This window comes from Rhinatrema bivittatum, chromosome 5 (genome assembly GCF_901001135.1).
Source record: "Rhinatrema bivittatum chromosome 5, aRhiBiv1.1, whole genome shotgun sequence".
NCBI classification, from domain to species: domain Eukaryota; kingdom Metazoa; phylum Chordata; class Amphibia; order Gymnophiona; family Rhinatrematidae; genus Rhinatrema; species Rhinatrema bivittatum.
This window is the reverse complement of record NC_042619.1, coordinates 318,165,985-318,193,069: the sequence shown is the minus strand read 5'-3', so window position 1 is coordinate 318,193,069 and position 27,085 is coordinate 318,165,985. Positions and strand designations below refer to the sequence as shown.

The 27,085-nt window shown below is 43.1% G+C and overlaps 1 protein-coding gene across 4 annotated transcripts in view; it reads right to left on the bottom strand.

The window, feature by feature from the left end:
- Positions 1-27,085, bottom strand: part of MID1 (midline 1) — a 628,071-nt gene that overhangs the window by 199,436 nt on the left and 401,550 nt on the right. For all 4 annotated transcript variants that reach the window (XM_029604356.1, XM_029604352.1, XM_029604355.1 and 1 more), the window contains exon 2: positions 25,745-26,475. In XM_029604356.1, coding sequence (XP_029460216.1) covers positions 25,745-26,419 — 675 coding nt within the window. In that variant the 5' untranslated portion in view covers positions 26,420-26,475. The remainder of the gene's footprint in view (positions 1-25,744; positions 26,476-27,085) is intronic.

The following is a 27,085-nucleotide window of genomic DNA, read 5'->3' as shown; positions in this document are numbered from 1 at the left end:
TTACTCATGGCTTTTTGAGGGGCAAGTCCACATCTAATACGCATCACAGTTGCCCTAATGCCATTTGGGTTTAAAGCGTCTTTTTTTGTAGGGTTTTCTGGTTGGCACCAAAGAAGGGCATGTAAATACTTGCTTTTACTTCAAAAGACTGTACTTTGAATATTGTTTTTTCATGTAAAATGTATTATAAATGCATAATTTTTAATTATATACGTGGCGAGAGCAGAAAGTGGGGGTGCAAGGGTACAAGATTTGCCTAGGGGACTTAATACTGCACCAGCAATGGGTTCCAGGGGAGGGAGGACCTGGAGGGTAGAGGGGTGACAATGTTTAAAGTTTAGGTCGCTGGAAGGAACTGAGCTTTTTTTGGCAGGCCTGAGACAGAGAGTGAATGACGTGTATGTGTGTTGGGGGGGGGGGGGGGGGGGGGGTGGTGTCACAATAATTGTTCGCACAGGGCAGCAAAAAAGCTAGCACTGGCCCCGAGTGGAGGGGTGGAGGTTGAGAATGCTGCACAGATAGTGCTGATTTTATTGGAGAGGGAGGAAGCATACGATTTGCAGAAGCTAGGGTTTGAGTTATTAGATGAAAGAGCAGAGGCTGGTGAAAGAGGTTTGATTAGGCTGCTAACAGTAGAGAACAATTCTGGGCTGTGCATTACCGTTTTAATGCAGATGTTGACATATGCCTCGCTGGGCATTTCCCAATGGTATCTGCCAACTGGAGGCAGCCTCCTTCCCAATCGGAAACTGCAACTCTTGTTGATACAGTTCAGAAACTCCCTGGCTGAAGTCACAATTGCACACTGGCTTGGACTGCAACTGCATGGTCCTATGTCCGAGAGCATATAGGTGCTTTGCCTGGCTTCTGCAATACATGCTCCAGGGGCCACTGTGGGATTCACTAAACTTCTGCACACATACATCACTGTTTCATGAATCCCACAGGAAATAACTGGCAAACAATAGATCCCAGAGTCTGTGACTTGTAGAGACAGAGATTCATGGACCCTGTATATAATTTAATTCTTGGTTCCATACAACTTTCATTTCCAAATAAAGAGATACAAAGCAGAAAATGAATTAAATCCTAAAGAAAAGAATTAAGAAACAAAGGAATTATGAGTAGCATCAGAATCCATTAATGATTCAGTTAAATAAGATACAAAAATATACTTTCCATGATTTATCTGATGATTACAGATTTATTTTTGTTGCCAAGTAATAAATTTAGCCTAGTGCCAAAGGAAGAAATCTTCATTTAAAAGATGTAAATAGCAGATCAAGAGATTGGAAAATTATTTTGAATGTAATCATTTTGGTTCTAATTACATGCAGACTTAGTATAGATTAAGAAAGCTTAGTAATGAAATGAAATGGAAGAGAACCAAGTTCAGACAAGTATCAAAAAATAGTCTCCAACCACCTCCCCTTTTTCAAGAACTAAGGATTGCAGTCAAGAAAACAGTTTCTCTCTTTTGTTATCCAGCAACAGATTTTGCTTTTTTGCCATCCATAGATGCTGTTGATGCTGTGCTTCCACCCCCCACCCCCTCCAGACTTTAGATCCTATCTCTTTTCCTCAATTTCACTCTCCTCCCACTTCATTCTGTTCCCTCAGCAAACCTCAAACTCCCTTCCCCACCTCCCCACTGGTTAAGCTTCCATTCCAGTAGACTCCTGATTCCAATCCTTCCCCCACACTCCCATCAACTGAATCCCCAGTCCCTATGCCGTGGACCTCCAAATCCATTCTCACTGCCCCCAGCAGACCTCTTCCATTCTCCTCATCCCCACTGGCAGACCTCCAATTCCATATTCCCCCACCTCCACCAGCAGACTTCCCATTCCATTCTTTCAATTCCTTTCTTGTCCTCCTCCCCCATACTACACCATCAATTCCATGCTTCTGGCCTTCCTCTCCCACTGGCAGACCTCCAGTTCCAATCTCCCTCCTCAAACCTCTGACAACTGATCTGCTGCAATCCCCTTCCCTGCTGACTTCACCGATCTCAGGGCTCCAGCTGTGCTGTGTTCAGTAAGGCCAGAACTCTGATGTGCACATGTGATGGGAGGGGGGACAAACTGTGTGTGTGTGTGTGCGTGTGCGTGCGCGCGTGCGTGCGTGTGTGTCGGGGGGGGGATGGAGGGAATGGAATCAAGAGATCAGAGTTGGAGGCGAGATTGTTGGTTGTCTGGGTGTGCTGGAATTCTACCACCCCGGATCTTTGCTGCCTTTGGCACAGGACTACTAGGCCTGTTCCTAAATCCAGACTTGAACTTACTCTAATCATAGTCTTGTCAGTTTTCTAGATCTATAGTGCTTGACATAATCGTGTTGACATTGGACGTGTTTCCCCTTTCCTTTTCCATACAAATAAAATACTGCTTTGGTTCCTCCAAAGCAAACAGTATTTTTAAAACAGGAGAAAGGCAGACATATGATGTAGGATGGTAAGTTTCAAAAACTACGTTAAAAGCGATGAGAGCTGATGATTTGAGCCCTGCATAGCATTCATGCTTTAACACTAATGTAAAGGATGTAAAGAAGGCCAAAAATCTGCTTTAGCTCTACTCTGTGACAGCTACGCTTAGGAACAAATCGCCGCAAAGCAGAGCAGAGCAGATCGTATCCCCCAATCCGGCCTGAGTAACTCGCAGCATGAGAAAATATACCAATGGGTTAAATTCTCTTCCACGTATTGGATCATGTTCTGGCTTTGGAATGTTGCAGTCATGCCCACATTCGTTCTGAAGATCTCCTTAGAGTAGAGATCCAAAATTAAGTCAGTTCAAATGTATTTCCACTCAACTGGCTTAAACAAAGCACGAACGTGGGCTTTGACATTTGAAGGTATTGCTCTGATAATGAACGTCCCTGTGAATAACAAAATTTCAGTTGGATTGTTAAAAATCACTTTTTACACATTTATTTACCACATAATAACAAGAAAATATAAAGCTCATGGTAAGTTCTTGAAATGTTTGATGCACGGATTCAGAAATGTTTCTGGTTTTTTAGTGAAAGCTTTGGATAAATGTAGATAGATGTGGAAGTCTCTTTTCTTTGACCAGAACTCTCAAGATTATCCAAACAAAAAGTGTTCATGATCTTTATAACAGAGTCACACCTGGCTATTTAAATTTATGCTACTCAGATGTCTGAGAAGGGGCACACACAATAACTCATGTTAAATGGTCAGAGATCATGCAGTAGGGCTCTCTGTAAATTCCATTCTGGTTTTGATGTGACACATAGGAAGCGAATGCAGTAGCACTTCAAGTTAGCCATTTCCACTTCAGTTTCATATGCCTACTGCATATCACACTTTCCTAGTGGTTCTATGAAATAATATTTCCGCTCAAGGAAGGCGGTCTACAAGTCTAATAATAACACAACATTAAAGATGCACAATGAATGCTAAAGCTACTTAAAAGACTAGCGACCACATCCAGAAAATATTCTGTTTAAGATATGCATGAAAACACTATCACCCTCAAAATAAGAGAAGCCTAATAAGTGAGCTTTTAGCTGTTGCTTTTTAAAATAAATTTAATATGCTCTAATGCAGTGTTTCCCAACCCTCTCCTGGAACACACCTAACCAGTTTTTCAAGATTGCCACAATGAATATGCATGAGATATATTTGCATACCCTGGGTCTCCAATGCGATCCTATTGGATTGGATCTCTACCAGAAACCAGAAGGAATATTCCGTTGTTATAGGGAGAAAATAGAGAAGTAGTTAATATGGGTATGCAGCTCCCTATGTGACAATCTAGAATGGTGTGCTCATAGATGGAAACTTTAAAATGAACGTGTGGGCAGCCATAAAGCACAGAACCACATATTCTCAGGAATTTTAAATCATCTGCACAATTGCACATGCATGATTTAAAATACACCCATCACGTGTATGCATGCTCCTCATTTTAAGTGATTTCATGAGCAACATAACTCATATATCATCCTTACAATTTTATCAGCTGTAATGCATACAGAGAAGCCGATTTTAAAACATGCTCGTGTGAAGGACATTCCCAGTTTTCCCAATATATCTCGAGGTCATCCAGATCCCTCTGGTTCTTCAGACTGCACTGGTTCTTCAGACTGCACTCCCCCCAGTCTACCCAGACCCCTCACCCAGTTGTTTTAGGCCTACAAAGAGATTTATGCAGATTTAGACTTCATTAAGAGCAGAAGTAAATCCGTGTGGCTAACAGCCCACCACAGCCCCCGCAGAGGCCCGCCCCGCAGACGACGTCATCCACAGCACTGGGAAAGGGGGTTTAAAAGCCGGCGCTTACCTCAGGCGATGCGCGCCGGGCGTCACATGCCGAAGTTGCGCGACCAAAGGGGCATGCCCCTTAGAGAGCCCCTTTGAGCCGCATCTTTGAGCTACATCCACCATGGACATCCCAAACAACAAACTTCAGTTTGCAGCCAGGGTACTTCAACATGTCTCACTCTAACCAGCTAAAGACATCTCACTCTCCTATCAAACCCCGATCCGAGAGATGCCAAAGACTGGTAAATATACCTATCAACAAAACTTTAAAAAACATGATCTTCCTGGTTTTCATACTCATTAACGCCCAGTTGTTAACAAAAAAAATTCATGTTAATTTCAGATATTCTACAGAATCAAAAGCCAGACTTTATTGCAGTAACCGAAACTTGGTTTAAAAAAACTGACCATATAATAACAAATCAAATATCAAATAATCTATATGACCTCTTCTCCATACCCAGAGTAAAACGGGGAGGAGGAATAATGTTAAAAATCAAAAAAGGTTTTGCTATGAAATTAATCCCACATACACTCCCACATCAATATGAAGTAGCCCTCTTTGACTCACCCGAGCTACAGATCTGCCTTGTTTACTGTCCTCCCAGATTGCTCGAATGCAATATCTCACCTCTGATTGAATTATTTATATCAAATCTCAACCATAAAAAATCCACAATTATTCTAGGTGATTTCAATCTTCATACATGTGACCACTCTATCCCACACATGCCAAACTCTCCTAGATGTTTTAACTGCTCTCAGCTTTTCTCTACATGTAAATGATCCAACCCATAAAGCAAGCCACACACTAGACCTAGTCTTCACTAATGAGAAATGTTTTAGTAACTCTTCTGTATCCTGCTCCCCAATACCATGGTCAGATCACTACCTACTACACTGTCAGACAGTACGCGACACAAAAAACAAGCCAAAAGACACTAATATTACCAGCTTCAATTATAGACCACCAGTCCCCCTAGATTTGTTACAACGGGAACTCGAAAAGCAATTAAAAAGCATTAAGCTTGCGAATACCAACAGTACCACCCATTCTTGGCTTCAAATTACAGCTGAAGTCACGAACGCTATTAACCCTGAAAAAACACTAAACGTATCGACAACACAAGAAAAAAACTCCAATCCCTGGTACAATAAACATCTGAGAGATACCAAAATAATCTTAAGAAGAAAAGAAAAAGCCTGGTGCAAAAAGAAATGCCCCTTAACATTAACAAGCTACCGCACCTATTTAGCATACTGCATACTGTAAAAACTTGATAAACAAAACCAAACAAGAATACTATAGCAAAAAAATACAAAACTTCTCTCACAATCCAGACACTATTCAATATAGTGAATAATCTTATTTCTGATACTATCCCTGCGACCACCTACACAAATAAAAATCTGAGCCAAGACCTAGCTAAATTTTTCAAAAATAAAATCAATAAAATAACCGATAAACAAAATCCCTCTCCAAGACACAAAACTAATCAGTAAACACGTAACTCCATGGTCCACCTTTGAATGTCTCAACCACAGAAACTGAAAGCCTAATTAAATCCTTAAACCCTGCCAACCATGATCTCGATAAAATCCCAATACGCACTCTAAAAGCAATATCGCATACCATCACTCCAGTTATCACAAACGTCATAAATAAATCTTTGGAAGAAGGAGCATTACCAGACAGTTTAAAAATGGCTATAATCAAACCCATTTAAAGAAAAAAAGAACCTAGACCTTTCAGAGCTTAATAATTACCGACCCATCTCAAATTTATCCATTCTTGCCAAATTAACCGAAAAGCTAGTACTTAAACAAATCAATGAGCATTTCGAACAGAATAACATTCTATACCCAACACAACATGGTTCCGGAAACACTTCAGCACAGAAACCTTACTTCTCGCCCTATCTGACACAATTATATGAGGCTTTGATAATGGCCAACATTATCTCCTCATATTGCTAGATCTATCTGCTGCCTTCAACACGGTTGACCATAAAAGTCTGATACACAGGTTAGCTGAAATAGGCCTGGCCGGGGCAACATTGAATTGGTTCATATCCTTTCTCCTTAATAGATCATTTCAGGTAAATATTAATAATTCCAAATCAGAGTCAATATCGCTGGAAACCGGAGTCCACAAGGCTCAACATTATCAGCCACACTGTTTAATCTCTCTCTTCTCCCATTATGTCAACTCCTCTCTGGCCTCGGCATCACATACTTTATTTATGCCGATGACATCCAACTAATCATACTGGTGACAGACACACTAGAGAAAGCATTCAAACTGTCAGCCATATATCTCAATGACATTAAAAACTCCTAAATCAAATGAAAATCTGCCTCAACATGGACAAGACAGAATGCATACTCCAAAGAAAAACCTCTACAAGCAACACAAATAACACCATGTAAATCAACAATACTATCATTAAACTAGGTGATAAAGTGAAGGATCTTGATATATGGATCAACCCAGAATTAAATTTCAAAAAACACATATCCACGAAGATTAAAGAAAGCTTCAACAAATTTGTAATACTTAAACGATTAAAACCACTCCTAAATCAACCTGACTTTAGAACCATACTGCAGTCCCTGATCTTTACAAGCTTTGATTACTGTAATTCACTACTTTTAGGCCTACCCAAATCAACTACACGACTGCTTCAAATTTTACAGAACGCGGCAGCTAGAATCATAACTGGTCATAAAAACGGATCACAACACCCCTGTCCTAAAAGCACTTCACTGGCTACCCATCGACAAACGAATCGAGTTCAAATTACTCTCCATCCTACACAAAACAATATATGGTAAAGAAGTCGAATGGCTAAATGCTGTAATCCAGTTACATACACCACAGCATAACACGAGATCAGCAAATAAGGCCTTATTATCAATCCCCATAGTCACAGCAGCCAAACTCACAATGGTAAGGGAGAGAGTGATTTCACTGGCTGGCCCGGCTCTATGGAATACACTACCCGAAATCCTAAGGCTGCAGAGAAATATAAAGCAGTTTAGAAAACTCCTCAAAACTTGGCTGTTCCAACAAACTTATAGAGATGGCATAGGTTAAACCGCGCTAACACACTCTCCTTCCCCATTCTTTTGAACAAACCACATATTACATATATAGCAACTAATTTCTAAGGTTCTTAGTGATCTTTTATTCTTTGAAGGTCCAACCCTCTTTTCCTATAATCAACCATGAAAGCAGATTATTTTATTTTTCCTCTTACTTTCTCATACTCCTTTCTTTCTATTATACATTCACACGATCCTATTTATATAGTCATAGCATAATATTTTATATTCTCTTGATCATTGTTTTTCATTGTTTATTTTATTATTTCCACAGATTGTAAACCTCCAAAGTTATATTGTTATAAATGTAAACAGTTTGTAAACTTTTTATGTTTTGTTGTTATATCTGTAAATTGAAATTTCAACCTTTCGTTATGATGTAAACCGATATGATGTGTATTTTAATGTTGGTATAAAAAAGCTGTTAAATAAGTAAGTAAATAAATAAAATTAATCGTTGTGAAGGACAGTACCAAACAACGGTATATAAAAATCTACAAATAAATAAATAAATAAATGCTGAAGTCAGCGGATTTAAAATACAGATTTGTGTGTGTAAATTTTGGCCCCGTACCAGAATGCCCCTGAAACCCTGACTCCACCCCTTTTTTCATATACGAGTATTTGGACAGTTTTAAAATATGAGGTGCTCATGCTGAACCCAGATACTTGTATATATGGTCCTTTTAATGCAAGAAACTTAAAATTCACTCCTTAGAGTATATAAACCCTATATCACCATCTTAGGATGTGGAACCTTACGTTGACCCTTCCAGGGACAGCATGTCCATGGCTGTTCCCTGGTTTTTGCCACCACTTGAAAGATGACCCAAGGTTATAGGTCAAGGAGACTAGAATAATGAGCATGCTATCCACAAATGCAGGGGAAAAAATGCAGGGGGGAAAAAAGGAAGACAGTAAATGGGTTTTGAGGGAGAAGTGGAAGACAAGAAATTCCATCTTGGCCATATTATGTTTAAAGTGGTAGCGGAACATCTGGGCAATGATGTCAGATAAGCAGGCTAAGATTTGGGACTGGATTTTTGGTGAAATTTCTGGTGTCGAGAGATAGATCTGGTAATCATCAGCATAAAAATGGTTCTAAAAGCCATGGAAGGAGATCAGAGCACCAAGGGAAGAAGTGTAGAGAGAAAAGAGAAGACAGCCCAAGACAAAGCCTTAAGGCACACCAACTGACAGTGGAATAAAAGTGGAGAAAGAGCCACCAGAAGATACAGGGAAAGCACAATGGGAGAGGTAAGAAGAACGCCAAGACAGAGCAGCCCCAAAAACCAATTCAGTACAATTTGCAGACCATGATCAATAGTTTCAAAAAAGCAGTGGACAGGTCAAGAAGGATGAGGATCGAGGAGTAACGGCCTTAAGAACATAACAACATGCCATACTGGGTCAGACCAAAGGTCCATCAAACCCAGCATCCTGTTTCCAACAGTGGCCAATCAAAGCTATAAGCACCTGGCAAGTACCCAAAAACTAAGTCTATCCCATTCTACTGATGCTAGAAAATAGCCACTGCTATTACTAAGTCAACTTGATTAATAGTTCCAAGAACTTATCCAAACCTTTTTTAAACCCAGCTACACTTACTGCACTTACTGTAACCCATAAGGGTTAAAATAAAAAAAAGAAAAAGTTCTAAAAAGAGGTAAGGGGGAATAAAAAGGGCAAGTTTAGGTGTGTCTGAATGAAGGTTCTGTATGGATGTGGCTGTCACAGGGTCACTGAGCTTGGGACGGCTGCTGTCAGCATTCCAAGTGTGACACTTAAACAGTGAGTGGGTGGGTAGCCTTGAGAGAGGAAGGTTGAGTATAAGAAGATGTTCTCTCTCAAAGGCATTTTTTTGAGTTTTTTATGACTGTCTGAGAGCGTAAGGGGGTGAGTGTATGAATGAGAGTCTTAGTTAACTTAGAGCCCCGCGGGAGTTTGGCTCTAGCTTGTGATTGTGATAGGGACTCTTAAAAGAAAAGGAAAGGAAAATAATTTTGTTGAAGTTTTGTTAGTTTTAAGCTGACAGTGGCTAGTTATTGTAACAAACCTCCTATCTGAACTGGTTGAACTTAACCCTGGGTGCTAGGAAGCCAGACCACTATTAAGATGTTGTTACTGTCTGAACTGACAGTGGGCTAATTAATATCCTATCTGAACTGGTTGAACTTAACCCTGGCTGCTAGGAAAGCAGGACCTCAGTTAAGTTACTGTAACTGTCTGAAAGTAAAGGAATCATTTAGTAGTCTGAGGATTCTATATTTATTTTAAAAGGTATTTCTTAAGCTTTAAGAAATATTGTGAAAGCTGAGGCACAAATAAAAAGAAAATAAAATCACTATATTTATTTGCCTAAGTGCCTATAATTAAGCCTTTCCATTTTTACTTTCCAAAGAGGGTTAGTATCTGTATACTATGCTGATGCATAAAGAACCCTTTCATCTATTTGAATATATTTTTTAAGACTGTCTGGTTAAGGGTTTAGTTAGAGGGATTATAATTATTCATTTATTTGCATTAGTTAGTGTTAAAAAAAAAAAAGGATAGTTTATTTTAATTAGTTTTTTTAGATAGGTAGTAGGTGCCTGAGGAACCTGCAGCGGAGAAAACTGGACTCTTTGAAAAGAAGAAGAAGTGCAACCTGAAAGAAAGGGCCCCACCGGTCTTCAATTGGTGAGCTCACTAAACCAAAGACAATATAAAAAAAATTCTTTGGAGGAAAAGAAAAGGAAAAGGAGAATGGACCGAAAAGCATGTTAGAGTTTATGTATAAAGACTGAGAAATTTATGAAAATGAAAAGGAAGGATACATAATTGAAAGGATAGAGGAAACAAATTTTGTTGTATTTATATTTTTCTGACTTATGTTGTTGAATCTGTTGTATTTGAGATATCTTTAGAAAGTTATGTAACAAACTAAAATTTTTTTATAAAGAAGTTATTAGCTCTAACAAAACTATTAGTTTGAGTCTAAGTGGGTTTTTTCCTATGTAATAATTCTTTATTCTTGTAAACCTTGTTGCCCACAGCTAACAACCACCCCTTACATTAAATGGCCAGTTTAGCGACCACTCTAGCGGGAACTTGGAGGTGTGAGTTGTTTCCCAGGGGGCGGGGTTTACAGATGGCGTAGTCGACAGGATTCCGGAACCTTCCATGACATTCTGAAATCCTGTCCCAGACGGATTGTGTAGTGAGACTCAAGCTAGTGGTTTAAAAAGAAAAAAAAATAGTGAAAAATTGTATATAAGAAATTGAATACTGTTGTTTGATAACTTTTTGTGTGTAAAAGTATTTGGGTAGTCCTGGGACGATATCTTCTTTTCCTTGCCAAGCCTGATTTTCCAAGGGAAGAGAATACATTCGTAAGTATGGAAGAACAAGACATGGATAAACTGAGGAAACATGGAGGAACTGAAAGTGATGGTGGAAAAATTGACAAGGCAGCAACTGGTTCCTGCGCAACCCGTAGTAAATACTGTGGTTATTTCCAGTGACAAAACATTACCTGATTTCTATGGTTATCCCTTGAAACCAGGAGATCCGAAGGTGGAAGAATGGGTGGAGAGTTCAAAATCAGCCTTAAAAATTCTCCGGGTACCAAAGGAAGATCAACCAGAGACTGTGAAAGACCATGTAAAAGGCCAAGCTTGAGAAACAATTACATTTTCCTTGCCTAGACGGGGTTGTGGTCTGGATGTACTTTTTGAGATTCTAGTGCATGTTTACAGAGATAAAGTGCCTTTGGGAATTTGCATAAAGGAATTCTATGAGAGACGTCAGAAGCCGGGTGAATCTATCCGTGATTATGCATATCAACCACAAGAAAAGATAACAGTAATTATGGACAGAAATCCAAATAAAATTGGCAATCCCGATGAAACACTGAAGGAGCAGTTCATCCTGGGTCTGCGGGATGACACCCTGAGGAAAGAGATAAATAGATGTTTTGAAGAAAACCCTCGACTAATTTTTGAAGAGTTAATGCAATCTGCAATAAAATGGGCTGAGGAAGAGAAGGTACCTCACCATACGGATGATATTTATCCTCGGCGTCTTTTACAACGAAGCCGGACAGAACTGGAACTGCTTGTAGCACCTGATAGAAGTCACTCTGAGTCTGTGAATGAGCTAATTCGCAGAGTTGGGCAATTAGAAAAGCATGTTAGAGGTTATGTGTAAAGACTGAGAAATTTATGAAAATGAAAAGGAAGGATACATAATTGAAAGGATAGAGGAAGCAAATTTTGTTGTATTTATATTTTTCTGACTTATGTTGTTGAATCTGTTGTATTTGAGATATCTTCAGAAAGTTATGTAACAAACTAAAAGTTTTTTTTATAAAGAAGTTATTAGCTCTAACAAAACTATCAGTTTGAGTCTAAGTGGTTTTTTTCCTATGAAATAATTCTTTATTCTTGTAAACCTTGTTGCCCACAGCTAACAACCACCCCTTACATTAAACGGCCAGTTTAGCAACTACTCTAGCAGGGACTTGGGGTGTGAGTTGTTTCCCAGGGGGCGGGGTTTACATTACCACATCCTCTGGCAACAAATTCCAGAGTTTCATTGTGCGTTGAGTGAAAAAGAACTTTATCCGATTAGTTTTATATGTGCTAAATGCTAACTTCATGGAGTGCCCCTGGTCCTTCTATTATCCGAAAGAGTAAACAACTGATTATCATTTACCCGTTCTAGACCTCTCATGATTTTAAACACCTCTATCATATCCCCCCTCAGCTGTGTCTTCTCCAAGCTGAACAGTCCTAACCTCTTTAGTCTTTCCTCATAGGGGAGCTGTTCCATCCCCTTTATCATTTTGGTCAACCTTCTCTGTACCTTCTCCATCACAACTATATCTTTTTTGAGATGCAGTGACCATAATTGTACACTTTATTCAAGGTGTGGTCTCACCATGGAGTGATTCAGAGGCATTATGACATTTTCCGTTTTATTCACTGGCCTTGGCAGTTTCTGTGGAAGGTAGAGAGAAAATGCCAGGCTGAAACCAGAGCCAGAAAGGGCCTTTGGGATGTGTGATGGCCTGAGGTGCCCTGGGCACCGCCAGCATCACCCAGTCCATGGCAATGGAGGAAAGGTCGGGCAGCAGTGGGATCATGCACACCCCATCCCACCATAGCCCAAAGAGAGGTCCAGCAGTGGCAGGGCCATGGCAGACCCATCCCACCATGGCCCAAAGAGAGGTCCAGCAGTGGCAGGGCCATGGCAGACCCATCCCACCATGGCCCAAAGAGAGGGAGGGTGGCCCTGAGAGTGTGTGGATGAGAGAGGGTGTGAGTGAGTGTGTGTCACCCATATTGTCACTCACACATACATATACAGAGATGCTCTCACTCTCTCACACACTTACACAGTTGGGAGGGGGCAGGGCAGCAGCAACAATCATTTTCGCTCAAGTCACTATTTGATCCTATAGAAACATAGAAACATAGAAATGACGGCAGAAGACCAAACGGCCCATCCAGTCTGCCCAGCAAGCTTCACACATTTTTTCTCATATTTATCTGTTTCTCTTAGCTCTTTGGTTCTATTTCCCTTCCACCCCCACCATTAATGTAGAGAGCAGTGATGGAGCTGCATCCAAGTGAAATATCAAGCTTGATTAGTTAGGGGTAGTAGGGGAAGTAACCGCCGCAATAAGCAAGCTACACCCATGCTTATTTGTTTTACCCAGACTATGTTATTCAGCCCTTATTGGTTGTTTTTCTTCTCCCCTGCCGTTGAAGCAGGGAGCTATGCTGGATATGCGTGTAGTATCAGTTTTTCTTCTCCCCTGCCGTTAAAGCAGAGAGCTATGCTGGAAATGCATTGAAAGTGAAGTATCAGGCTTATTTGGTTTGGGGTAGTAACCGCCGTAACAAGCCAGCTACTCCCCGCTTTGTGAGTGCGAATCCTTTTTTCTTCTCCCCTGCCGTTGAAGCACAGAGCTATGCTGGATATGCGTGAAGTATCAGTTTTTCTTCTCCCCTGCCGTTGAAGGGTGCTGAGACCTGCTGCCGGTGCCAAGTCCTATGCTAGGCTCTGGCCCTTCACCTAGGCCCGGTGCCCAGCCCAGTCCTGTCTTGGTACTAAGATCCAACCCAAAGCCAGATCCTAGCTTTCAGGCCTAGACCTGGCATCAGGGCCCAGTCCCGAGACCCAGCCCTATGGCCTAAGTCCAGCGCTAAGGCCTAAACCCAGCACCAAGGTCTGGCCTTGAGGCCTGGTCCATGTGCCAAGGCATAGGCCCAGTGACAGAGTCCAGATCTGAGTACTGGTACCAAAGCCTGGACCCAGCACAGAGGCCTGATTCTGGCACCAAGTTCTAGGCCCAGTGCTACAGCCTGGAATTGAGGTCTGATCCTGGCACAGAGGCCTTGGCCTGGATCTAATGCCTGGTCCCAGAATCAGGGCAAGGCCCTGTGTCCTTGTCCCAGAGTTGGGGCCCAGCCCTGAATCCTGGTCCTGGAGCCAAAGCCTAAGGCAGGCAATGGGGCACCATGGAACTAAGAATTGGTCCCAGCACAGAGGCCTTGGCCTGCATCTGATGCTTGATCTGATGCCTGGTCCCGGTGCTGAATCCTTGGCCCGACCCTGGGGCCTAGTCTTGGTGCTGAGGCCTAGGCCAAGCAGTGGGACCCAACCCTGAGGCCTGGTTCTAACACTGAAGCCTAGATCTGGGCTTCCTCTTTTTTGTGTCAGCACTTGAAAAATGAAAGCTACACTTGAAGGATGGCGCTGGAGTGAAATCACTATGGTGTCTTCCTCTGGAATAGACAGCGCCATTTTAATAAACAGGGGCACAAAGATGATGTCATGAAGGTCAGGGCTAGGCCTCAGCGACAGGACCAGGTTTCAACTCCGGGCCTGGCTTGGCCCTAGGCCTCAGGGCAGGTCTACTTTATTTATTTATTTGCGTGTGCTGGGTTTTTGTTTTTTTTGTTTGTTTTGAAATTTTATTTCTAGTTTAATTTTTTTCAGTTTGGCAATCAAATAAAGAAAAATTTAAACAGATTCCAGACACCCCAAATCGAAAAACAAAACAAACCAAAAGTTTTCGGGCTGCACATCCCTAGAAAAGGCACATTCCCACTCCACACACACCACCTTATGTTGTCCCCAAGGAGATTCTCCCTAGATGTTCTTCCTCACAGCATTTTCTTAACGAGACACACAAAATCTCCGTAATAAACCCTCTGCCATAGTGACATATTACCATAATCCCAAAAGTAGATGTTAAGTGACATCCTTTGAAATTTCTCCACGGGTGAGTTTCGAGTGATAAGGATGTCTGAGAAAGAAAGGCGGACAGTAGAGATGAAGGGCATGTTCGAGCAGTCTGGTCTTTGACAGTATGTTACCACCCTAATATGCTGGGCCTTGCCTTGAGTGAATTTCTTATTCAAAAAGGCAGGAAAATAAATCCAACAAAATAAAGGGGAGGGAGGGGGAGGCAAGACGAAAGTTAACAGGGCAGGTGAAAGTTTTTTCAGGAGTAGCATGATCACTGCATGTTTGAAGGAAGATGGAACAATCTAAACGACAAGTGATACATTTAGGATGGAATGGAATATATGGTATACACAATGGCATACCCACAAGGAGTTCCATTTTGACCAAGATGTATACTTTTGAAGCAGTATCTTCAATGTGCACACAGAAGTTTTAAAAAAAAAAAAAAAAAAAAAAGAAAAAAAAGATAAGTAAAATGTATCTCAGTGACTTTTGGCTGTACAATCAAAAAAAGAAAGATTTTAGCAAAGCTTTTGATACGGTTCCGCACAGGAGACTGGTGAATAAAACAAAAAGCTTGGGAGTGAGTGCCGAAGTGGTGACCTGGATTGCAAACTGGTTGACGGACAGAAGACAATGCGTGATGGTAAATGGAACTTTCTCTGAAGAGAGAGCGGTTTTAAGTGGTGTACCGCAAGGATCGGTGTTGGGACCGGTCCTGTTCAATATCTTTGTGAGCGACATTGCGGACGGGATAGAAGGTAAGGTTTGTCTTTTTGCGGACGACACTAAGATCTGCAACAGAGTGGACACGCCGGAAGGAGTGGAGAGAATGAGACGGGATTTAAGGAAGCTGGAAGAGTGGTCGAAGATATGGCAGCTGAAATTCAATGCCAAGAAGTGCAAAGTCATGCATTTGGGGAGTGGAAATCCGAATGAACTGTATTCGATGGGGGGGGAAAGGCTGATGTGCACGGAGCAGGAGAGAGACCTTGGGGTGATAGTGTCTAATGATATGAAGTCGGCGAAACAATGCGACAAGGCGATTGCAAAAGCCAGAAGAATGCTGGGATGCATAGAGAGAGGAATATCGAGTAAGAAAAGGGAAGTGATAATCCCCTTGTACAGGTCCTTGGTGAGGCCTCACCTGGAGTACTGTGTTCAGTTCTGGAGACCGTATCTACAAAGAGACAAGGACAAGTTGGAGGCGGTACAGAGAAGGGCGACCAGGAAGGTGGAGGGTCTTCATCGGTTGACATACGAGGAGAGATTGAAGAATCTAAATATGTACACCCTGGAGGAAAGGAGGAGCAGGGGTGATATGATTCAAACTTTCAGATACTTGAAAAACTTTAACGATCCAAAGACAATGACAAACCTTTTCCAACAGAAAAAAATCAGCAGAACCAGAGGTCACGAGCTGAGGCTCCAAGGAGGAAGACTAAGAACCAATGTCAGGAAGAATTTCTTCACGGAGAGAGTGGTGGATGCCTGGAATGCCCTTCCGGAGGAAGTGGTGAAGTCCAAAACTGTGAAGCACTTCAAAGGGGCATGGGATAAATATTGTGGATCCATCAGGTCCAGAGGACGCATATAAAGAGCAGATAGTAAAATACTGCACGGAGCGGCAGTAGCCACAGAGGCATTCACGGAGCGGGATGCCAGTGGCCAGTGGTAGGTGTCCACCTTCATGGAGCGGAAGGATGTAGGGCTGTCATCTCCCAATTAAATAAAAAACAAAAACAAAAAACAAAACAGGGATGGGATCCATCAGGTCTAGAGGACACATATAAAGAGCAGGTAGTAAAATACTGCACGGAGCGGCAGTAGCCACAGAGGCATTCACGGAGCGGGATGCCAGTGGCCAGTGGTAGGTGTCCATATAAAGAGCAGGTAGTAAAATACTGCACAGAGCGGCAGTAGCCACAGAGGCATTCACGGAGCGGGATGCCAGTGGCCAGTGGTAGGTGTCCACCTTCACGGAGCGGAAGGATGGAGGGCTGTCATCTCCCAATTAAATAAATAATAAAAAAACCCAGGGATGGGATCCATCAGTTCTAGAGGACGCATATAAAGAGCAGGTAGTAAAACACTGCATGGAGCGGCAGTAGCCACAGAGGCATTAACGGAGCGGGATGCCAGTGGCCGGTGGTAGGTGTCCACCTTCACAGAGTAGAAGGATGAAGGGCATCCATCTCCCAATTAAAAAAAGAAAAGAAAAAAAGAAAAAAAAAACAGGGATGGGTTCATGGGCTTATAGGTATTACCAATTATTAGGCTTTTCAATATTTGATGATAGTTAATGTGACTTTCAAGGCATTCTTCACTTTCGGTGCATGTCCGGCATGACTCCTTGCTTCAATGACAGGGGAAAAGAAAAACTGATACTTCACACATTTCCAGCATTGCCCTCTGCTTCATGGCAGAGAGCTATGCTGCCGCTTACCCAACTAATCAAACTTAATATTTCACTTGGAAGCAGCTCCAGCACTGCTCTCTACATTAATGGTGGGGGTGAAAAGGGAATTAGAACATAAGGTTACTAAGAGCCAAGAGAAACAGTTAAGTATGAGAACAAATGTGTGAAGCTTGCTGGGCAGACTGGATGGACCGGTTGGTCTTCTTCTGCCGTCATTTCTATGTTTCTATGTTTCTATATATAAAAAAAAAAATGGACAATGTGATTTAAACCGTGATGAGACATAGTTAAGTGATTTAAACTGTAGTGAGACATAGTTAGAACAACATAATAATTCAACTGTGAATGTGGGGCCAAGCATTAACCTCTTGCAAGGTGGTTTGCAATCTCCTAGTTTGAATTTTCATCTTTTATGATGCCAGGTCATACTGATACCTCAAATGATTGAGAGATAAGTTTACAACATTTTGATTCGCTGTTCCCTTTTTGTTTCTTTATATATATTTTCAACAGTGTATGGGGGCTTTGGTCTGTGGTTTGTTTGATAAATTGAGGATATGACAGATGGAGGGGATGATTGCCAGGGAGACAGGAGCTGGGTGGAAATTGTGTCAGAGGAACAAGTAGTGAGTTTAGAGGAAAAAAGAATATGAGCAGTTTCCTCCTCTGTGCTTCCAGAAAAGGAAGAAAGAGTGGCAGAGGCCAAAGGAAGGTGTGGTAGAGGAGGGGGTTGAAAGGACGTGAATTTTTTCATGGAAGAAATCAGCCATAGTCTAGGCATTGAGTGAAGGGGGGGGGGGGGGGGGGTTGGGAACAGAGCCAGTTTGAGGAGCAAAATGTGTAACAAAGACAGCAGGGTATTTTTCAGATGAACATAATAACATTGCTTAGAGAGTGTAATAGCAGACAGCAGAGAGGTGAGCATGAATTTGAAATGTATGAAGGCAGCATGTGAATGGGCCTTCAGCTAGAGACACTTGGCAGAGCAGCTACAGGAATGTAGGAAGCAAATTCTAGAGGTGAAGCAAGGTTGGGGTTTGGCATGCCTTACAGGACAAGGAAGAAGTGGGCAACAGTGTCCAAAGCATAGTGGTCTAAGAAAAAATTGCCTCCTCAACAGACTGACACGGTTGGAGAGAGGAGAGGAGAGATGAGACAGTACTGAAGAGGAAGCAAGAGTCAGTAGCCTGGATATTCTTAAAAGAGTTGATGGTGACAGGATGAGACTGTGGGGAAGTTATCAGATGAAGGTCAGAGAGGGGAAGAAGAGAGGTGGAGGAGCCTGAGAGAGAGCAGATGGAAGAAAGAACTAGGTGTGTGCAGCAGCCATGCTGGTGAGTGAGAGCAGCAGAACATGCTTGGAGGTCAAGTGAGGTGGTTAAGGCGAGGAAGACTGAGGCAAAAGGTTTAGAAGGGTCATTGACATTGAGGTTAAAGAAAAGGAAAACGGCTCAAGGAAGAAGAAAGCCAAAAATCAAACATTACGTGTGGAACCCCACTACCCTTTTACCTTTGCACCAAGTTTCAAAAATCCTCCAGAAGTGACTATATGTGAAGGAAGTGGTCCTCTTGCTGGCCCTTAGCACAGACATTACCTGGCTTGAGTACTCTCTTCTGCTAAACCTCCTCCTCAATAGCCAGGCCGTAAGAGAATTTTGATGAATTCCCCATAATTATCAGGCCTTACTTGAGGAGCACGGTCATTCCTCTGAATGTGATTGGTTCCGCCACCTTCAGTCTTACCAGGTCTGCATATCAGAGTCGCCTGGCCACTCTAGTGCCACTAGCACCTCCCATACTGGATGTTGTGAGATTTTCCTAATCACCTTGCCTATTATTGGACAGGGAGGAAATATGTGCGCCATCTGATCTATCGGCCAGGACTGGGATAGCGCATCCACTCCCCTGGATCCTTGTTCTTTCCTTCGGCTGAAGAACCGACTGGCTTGATAGTTCTTTTTGTTGCCATCAGGTCCCACTGTGGAATCCCCCACGACCCTACTATGAGCACAAATGCTTTTTTTTCCAGCTCCCATTCTCCCCAGATGTAATGTTGGCTGAGGAAGACCCTTGTACATTGCCTACTCCTGCTATGTGAACTGCAGGAGCTGTCTAAGAAATGCCTTTCTGCAGTTTCCATAATGAGGGCTGACTATCACTAGGGCTAAATCTGTGCCCCCTTGCTTTTTTTATATAGGCCACTGCCATGGCATTGTTTGAGTGGAACTGGAATGCTTTGTTCTATAACAGATTGAAAGTGGCCTAGGGCCAGCCTGATTGCTCTTAACTCCACCATTGTGGAGCTTAGGATCTCTTGATGTGGCCCGACTCCCTGAGCTACCTGACACTGACAATGTGCTCCCCACCCCTGACTACTTGCATCTGTGGGGAGTTTAGAGAGGGTTCCCTAGTCAGATCGCTCGGGTCTAGCCACCACTGCAGACTCTGCTTGCTTCGGGGTGTTAACTGGAGCTTCTTGTCATACTGTTGGCTCTGTGGCGATCAGCTGTGTAGCAAGTGCGCCTGAAGGGAACGCATATGAGCTCTCACTGCTGCAATGGAGCCCAGGACCTGTAAATATTTCCACACATACAGGAGTGAAATATGCAATAAAGCTCTTACTTGTTCATGCAACTTCCATATCCTTTTGTCTGTTAGACATTCTCTGTTTTCGTGTTGAAGAGCCCTCCCAAATATACAAGCATCTGGGGCAGTCAGAACTGGCTCTTTGCCTTGCTCACAATCCAACCTAATTTCTTTAGGACTTGAATCGTTCTCTTTGTTGCCTGCTGTCCTTCCCTGGGAAGCCAGCTCTGATCAGCCTCTTGTCCAGGTAGGGGGGCACCTTGACCTCTACCTTCCTTAGGAAGGCTGTCACTACTGCCATCACTTTTGTAAAGGTCATCGATGCTGTTGCCAGCCCAAAGGGGAGTGCAGTGAAATGGTAATGCTGACAGACTATTTTGAAGTGCAAGCAGCGCTGAAATTCCTTCCTGATTGGTATGTGGAAATATGCCTCTGACATATCCAGGGAGGTGAGAAACTCCTTTCGGCTGCCTTTACTATTGCTAGAGACTCCATGTGAAAGTGGTGTACCACCAATGCTCTGTTTACCTGCTTTAGGTCCAGTACCGGCCAAAAGCTTCTCTCTTTCTTGGCACTAGGAAATAAATGGAATAAACTCTGTGCCCTCCTGACCAGCTGGTACCGGTATAATGGACTGTAACTGGACTAACCTGTCCAAAGTTTGCCAGACAGGTTACTCCAGTTGCCTTGTATGGGGAGAAGAAAAAATAATCTTTTATTGGGAATTTTAAATCTGGATAATTCAGGTCTTGGATATCATAGGCAGCCTGTATGTCTTACATCACCTTGGCCCACCGTCATTGCGCGCCTTTGTCAATGAGGGCGGATCAGGTATTTCCTTCCTTTGTAAATCTATTCCCCCGAAAGGGCTGCAATCTGCCTGGGATCCTAACTGGATGGGAATTTTGACCTCTATTTTATTCTCCTATTTAGATTTTTATATTCCACTTTTTGGCACTTCAATGCGGATTACATTCAGGTACTGGAGGTATTTCCCTATCCCCAGAGGGTTTACAATCTAAGTTTGTACCTGAGGCAATGGAGGGTAAAGAGACTTGCCCAAGGTCACTACTTGTGACAGTGCGATTTGGTTTCCCTGGTTCATAAACCCACTGCTCTAACCACTAGGATGCTCCTCCACTCTACTTCCCCTCTGTCTATAATCCCTGGGCCATGGTCTCCCTACTAGCAAATCCTCTGGGTCTCTCTTCCAGAAACCTTTGGGGCTTCGTTCCCCACCCACACCCCCATCCCCAATCTGACCATTTTCCCTAGCTCCTTTCCAAACAATAACTTCCCTTTAAAGGGCAGCTTTCCTAGTCTGGTCCTGGATGGAGAGTTTACCGCCCAGCGTTTCATCCATAAGAACCATTGTACCATGACCTCTGTTGCTGCCACTTGGCTGAAACTCTTGTGAGGTTGTACATAGTATCTGTCACAAAAGCTGCCGCAGATTCCACTAGGCTCAAGCTTGCACTATTCCCTAAAGGACAGATTTTAAAACCTGCGCGCAGGTGCAGATTTATTCGCGCAATCCAGCGCGAACAAATCTACGCCCAATTTTATAACATGCGCATGCAGCCGCGCGTATGTTATAAAATCCAGTGTCGGTGCACGCAAGGGGGTGCACAATTGTGCAACTTGCAGGCGCCAAGCCGCGCAGCCAACCTCCATTCCCTCCGAGACCGCTCCGAAATCGGAGCGGCCTCGGAGGGAACTTTCCTTCCGCCCCCCTGCACCTTCCCCTACCTAACCCGCCCCCCAGCCCTACCTATAACCTCCCCTTACCTTTGTTGAAGAAGTTACGCCTCCCTCCCGGCGGGTGTAACTTACACGTGCCGGCCAACAGCCGGCCCGCGATCCCAGGCACAGCGGCAAATGTCCGCTGTGCCTAGAAGCTCAGGTCATGCCCCGTGTAGGGTCATTAAGGCACCCGCCCCCCCGGACCGGCCATACCCCGCCCCTTTTTGCAAGCCCCGGGACATACGCGCGTCCCGGGGCTTGCGCTCGCCGTCGAGCCTATGCAAGATAGGCTCGGCACGCGCAGGGGGAGGCAGGGGTAGGTTTTCGGGGGTTGCGCACGTATCTTACGCCCGCAACCCTTTGAAAATCTACCCCTAAGGTTTCTGCTTCCTTGGGTCCCTGCACCTCCTGCCGGAAACAGATTAGAAGGGCCCTGTCTACATATCCTCCTGGAGGGCCATGCCTGCCAGCTCAAAGCCCTTCTTTAGCAGTGTCTCTAGTTTCCTGTTTTGGGATCCTTTAATGGCTGCTTCTCTTTCCACCGGTATTTGTAGCCTTCTTTGCTATTGCTAAGATAGCCACGTCTACTTTGGGCAGATTTAAAAATCTATCTTTGTCATGAGATACAGCTTTCACATGGTTCTATAGCTCCTAAGCCTAGACTCTGGGATCTCCCTCTCTGTCAGCATATCCTGGACTGAAGAATGGATGGGGAAAGCTTTGCATGGCTTCTTCATCCCTGGGAGAATGGGATTGCCTTTCATTGTAGCCTTAGGTCATTCTTCCTTTAGACTAAGCACTTGCGAGAACTTTGAAATCAGGGCACCCTGCTCTTCTGATATGAACAGGTGAACTGCTTAGTATCACCTTCCTCCTTCCTGAGAAGAACCTTCTTACTCCTCTAACCCTCCTTTTAGGTCTCTTAGCCACTCCTCAACTGCTGGTCTTGGAGACAGAGAGTACTGACTTCTCCTCTGCTGGGCCAGCCTATATAGGGATGATGTCGGAGAGGAAGCTTTTGCACTCTGCCCCCATCTGCTGGTGGGAGGGAGAATCCCATGGGTTCACTGGTCTGTCAGGATGAAAACAATAAAATATGAGACTGTCTCTTCTTTTATAGGATGAGAGGAAGATTAAATTGTTAGATGTATGGCTCGGAGGTACAGGAGAAACATTATAGATCACCTGCTCTTGCAGCTGCTACATGTGCACAACTTTAAATATAATAATTTGAATTCTAATTTTGCCCACTTTTTTGCAGCAGTGTAATTTGGACAAAAGTTGCGTAACATTTAGCTACCTAGCCTCCAGGACTTCTTTTCTTCTCTCCCTTCCTCTTTTATTCACTAGAGTACCTGTACATACTGGATGATGGATGTTATAAGGAATGTATCAAACTGAATGGAGTATAGTAGTTTGAATCACTGTCCAACTGACTGCTACAGCTGTCTTTATTCTGCTGTTACACACAGAAAAACAATGCCAGTTAGCCACATCCCATTATAGTAAAAGTAAAAATAATACTAATAATACTTCTACTACTAATATTATTCTTCACCTGAAACTGGAGCACTGCCACCTTTCAGGAACACTAGCACCACCTGCCTCACTGAGAGTAGTGCACTGACTAAATGCTGTTGCTGTCTCTCCTGTGCTGAAGCTACACAAACAATATCAGACAGCAGCAGCAGCACCCTAGTAGTGTGAAAGCAAAAACAAACAATTGTCAGTCAGTAGTCACCCTAAAGAAGGAATGGATACTGACTCACTATGTGTGAGAGGCAGGCTCTCTCAGGTCCCCAAGCATGCTTCTCTCTCTCTCTCTCTCTCTCATGATCCTAATTTCTAAATGCTTATTACTGTCTGTTCTGTTTCGGATTACAAACTTCAACATCCAGGACAAAAAGTTATGACCAGCTCTAGTTACTTCTACTTATAGGTTTTATCTAGTTGATGTAAAAGGCTTAAATGTAATTCAGTTTTCCAATCATGTTATATAAAATATTACACATTTTCTTATCAATGAGTGGGCAAGCTATTAATGCTTATATAATTATATATCATCTGATACATAAAATATTGGCTTGCCACACACTTCGTAACACCTCTGTGCAAAAGAAGTGTACATGAAAACTGCACCTCCCTTCATCTGCAATGTTTTAAAAGACATTTATGAACTGCCACTACTTCTTTTGAGAAATGGACTGCAGCTTTTGACAGTTTTATGTGGCACAGTAAATAGGAATTTTCCCTATAGTTAGTTGCAGGGTAACTTGCAACGTCATTTAATCATGGTAGCATTTTGCTGGGAGGGGCTATCAGAGGTTCTTTTCTTTGCCTGCTCTGCTTTGAAGCTGTTTGCAAAAGCCAGGGTTCATAAAAACTAGGGATCAGAGTGAGAGAGAGAGAGAGAGAGATCCTGCACTGATGGCTACTCATTCCCATGCTAATACACGAGTGCATCAGGATTATGTTCACTGATGGAATGCAAGTCACTCACTAAACATATTCTACGATGGAACACAATAAGACTGTCAAAAGTGGTGCTACTGTTTGGTCCTTGTGTGAAACAAAACAAAACAAAGACTTTTTAAATTTTCATACCAACCTAAAACAGACATTTTATATTCCTATTTTTGTCTTTGGGTAAAGGGGGAAACCTTTTAATGGATCAGTATGAATTTTACACATAGGTGTTCATGCATAGTCTTTTGAGATCATATAGGTGCCTCTTCTTCCGATGTGAAAGCAAGGAAGAATATGTCTAAGGGGAAAAGCTAAGCATTTGATTTCCTTGCCTGACAAGTAATTACTAAAGCACTAAAACTTCTCAGCATGATAATAATATAACGCAGCTAGAGATTTAATACAAATATAGCACAGTTATCTTTTATCATCAGCCTTCAACTATTTATTTATTTATTTTTATTTTTTCTATACCGATGTTCCTGTATACAATACATATCGCACCGGTTTACATGGAACTGAACTGTAATATGAGCTACAGATGGCAAACATGAAAAATGTATCATTTGCTTTTCTGCTATGACATTGTTAAGCATTTTCTTTACACAATCATTTCTGAGATAAGGAATAAAAGTCAACAATCAGGTTGCAGACGATACCTTTTCCCTGGACAAACTTAAGACATTTGTGACTAACTTGGATCATACAGCTTTCCTCAAATATGGCACTCTGAAAACTTGCTTGCTGGCCTTTATATCTCTGTATTTAAATAACCTAATATAATAACCATGAGGCCAGTATTCAGTAAGCCGGTCAGTGAACAAGTTGTCCAGCTAAAGTTAGCCAGATAAATATCCCGCTGAATATACTTGCCTAAAGTTATCTGGCTACATTTAGCTGAATAACTAAAAACCTAACCGGCTATGTTTCAAAATAAGCAATTAGGTTTTTAAGTTATCTGGCCTTATGTGGCAAGATGACTTCAACTGGATATTTTCAAAAGATATCCATTTAAGTAGCACTGTCACATAACAAAAATTTTAAAAGAGGGGCCTGCAGCCTGATCCTCTCCATTCCTCTCAAACTTTCATATACTCCAACGCCCTCCTAAATGTGTGATCATGTCCTGTTCTGCAGCAGGCTCCCCCCCCCCCCCCAATCTCTGCCCATCCTCCTGACCCCTACCCTGGGACATCTTGTTCTCCGCCCCAGACCCCTCCCCCGATAACAGAAAATCCCTGCTGAGAACGAGGTAAAAATTACCTGCTCCCATTGCTCCAGCATTGCCTCTGACTTTAGAAGCACTGGAAGTGGGTAATTTATAACCCCTGCAGATATTTGGGGAGGGGATGGGGAAGCCTTAATGAACATATTTGTACTGAAGTGGGTTGTGGGTGGGTGGGAGGGAGGGAGACTTACCCAGTCTGGGATATGATCACATATTTAGGAGGGCTTTGGAGGATACACGGCCTAATGGGGCCTTATGTGACATTTTAAAAGGGAACAGGATTCTTTTTTTTTTTTTTTTTTGTTAGTTATGTGACAGCGCTACTTACCCGGATATATTTGAAGATATCTGGCCATACAAGGCCAGATATCATAAGATCTGCTCTGAAGCTGTCTAAAGTTATCCGGCTAACATGTTTAAGAACTGGCTACGTCAGCCAGATAACTCTTCTCTGAAATGCCCCAGGATCGCTTCTTTCTTATCCACTTAGACTTTGAACTGATTAATGACTTATCCAGCTAAAATCTAGTCAGATAAAGGGCTGAATATACAAAAACTTGCCACTTAGATGAATAACTTTTGAGTCACCCATCCAAATGGCTACAAATATTGGCCTTCACATTACTTTATCCAAAAGTGAGATGAGAAAATAGTAGAAGAAAGCACTAACCTTTAACTTGTCATATCGTTCGCTGAGTGCTGCCACCTGATGATCACGGTGCCGCCCAACCAGCTTACACAGGGCACAGATTAACTGGTCATCAGACACACAGTACATATTAACTTTCTCATCTTCATGCTCCAGACACATTAACCCCCTGATGTGCGAGTCCGGAATGGGCTCAATTAGACGATGGCCTGTGAAGGGCTTCTTATTGGGGTGAGTGGCTTTCAAGCACTCCTCGCAGTAGGACACCTCGCAGGTGACGCAAGTCTTCACAGCATCGCGTGCTGGGTCCTGGTCACAGAACTGGCAGATCACCCTCTCAACGGACGTCATGCTGCCGCCTCCGCTGTGGCTGCTGTCGATAGGCCGCTCTCGGCGGATCTCGCTCGGGGAATTGGGCCCACTCACAGATGCCTTCTGGAACCTATCGATAATGTTCTGCAGTGTGACGTTCCGCTTAAGCCCGTCTAAGCCACGCTGGCTGAGGGTGATGACATAACGGCAAGTGGGACACTGGAAAGCGCTGATGGATTCCACTGATTCGTTGGTAGCACAGTGGGAGACCAGTATGCGGTGCGCGCAGTTGAAGCAGAGGCTGTGAGCACAAGGCAGCAGAAGTGGGTCTTCAAAGAGCTCCAGGCAGATAGGGCAGGTCAGTTCAGACTCCAGTGTTTCCATCTTCAGGCAAAGCTATCCTGTGTCATCAGCGAAATCCAGGAAAGCTGATCAGCTATCTGGAAGCACAACATAAAAATATGATTAGATGGGAAAGCAGGAAGGGGGGGGAGGGGGGAGTTGACCACAGGGAGGAGAGGAAGGTCAACTCCTGATGCCACCAAAAGATATGAGCATGCAAATTCCTCAATTTACACAACTACCCTATACTTTTGACTAAATAACTGCATTTATTAATGTAGCGTGTTTCTTAATGATCCTGTAAGTAACTGGCGCTGTCCCGGCCCACCAGTTCGCCCCCCCTTCCCTACCCAAAGCATGCTCTTCAGCCCACCCAAGAGGCCTGGCACTTTAGTGCATCCTGGCCTTTACACGCATGGCCGGGCCTCTTGGAAGATTCGCCTGGTGCGCTTAAAAGTGGGGATTTACGCGCACCGGGCATTAAATACTACCCTTAAGGGAATAAAACAGAACACAGAGGCTTAATGTACCTTCAGATTTAATAAAGAAGGCAGGGGATGAGACAGCATTTTAAATACAAGCATCACTCGGCTAGTCCTGAATGAAGTAATTTTAACAGATCCTACTGCTCCATGCTAAGAACATAAGAACTTGCTATACTGGGTCAGAGCATCATGCCCAGTGTCCAACAGTGGCCAATCCAGACAA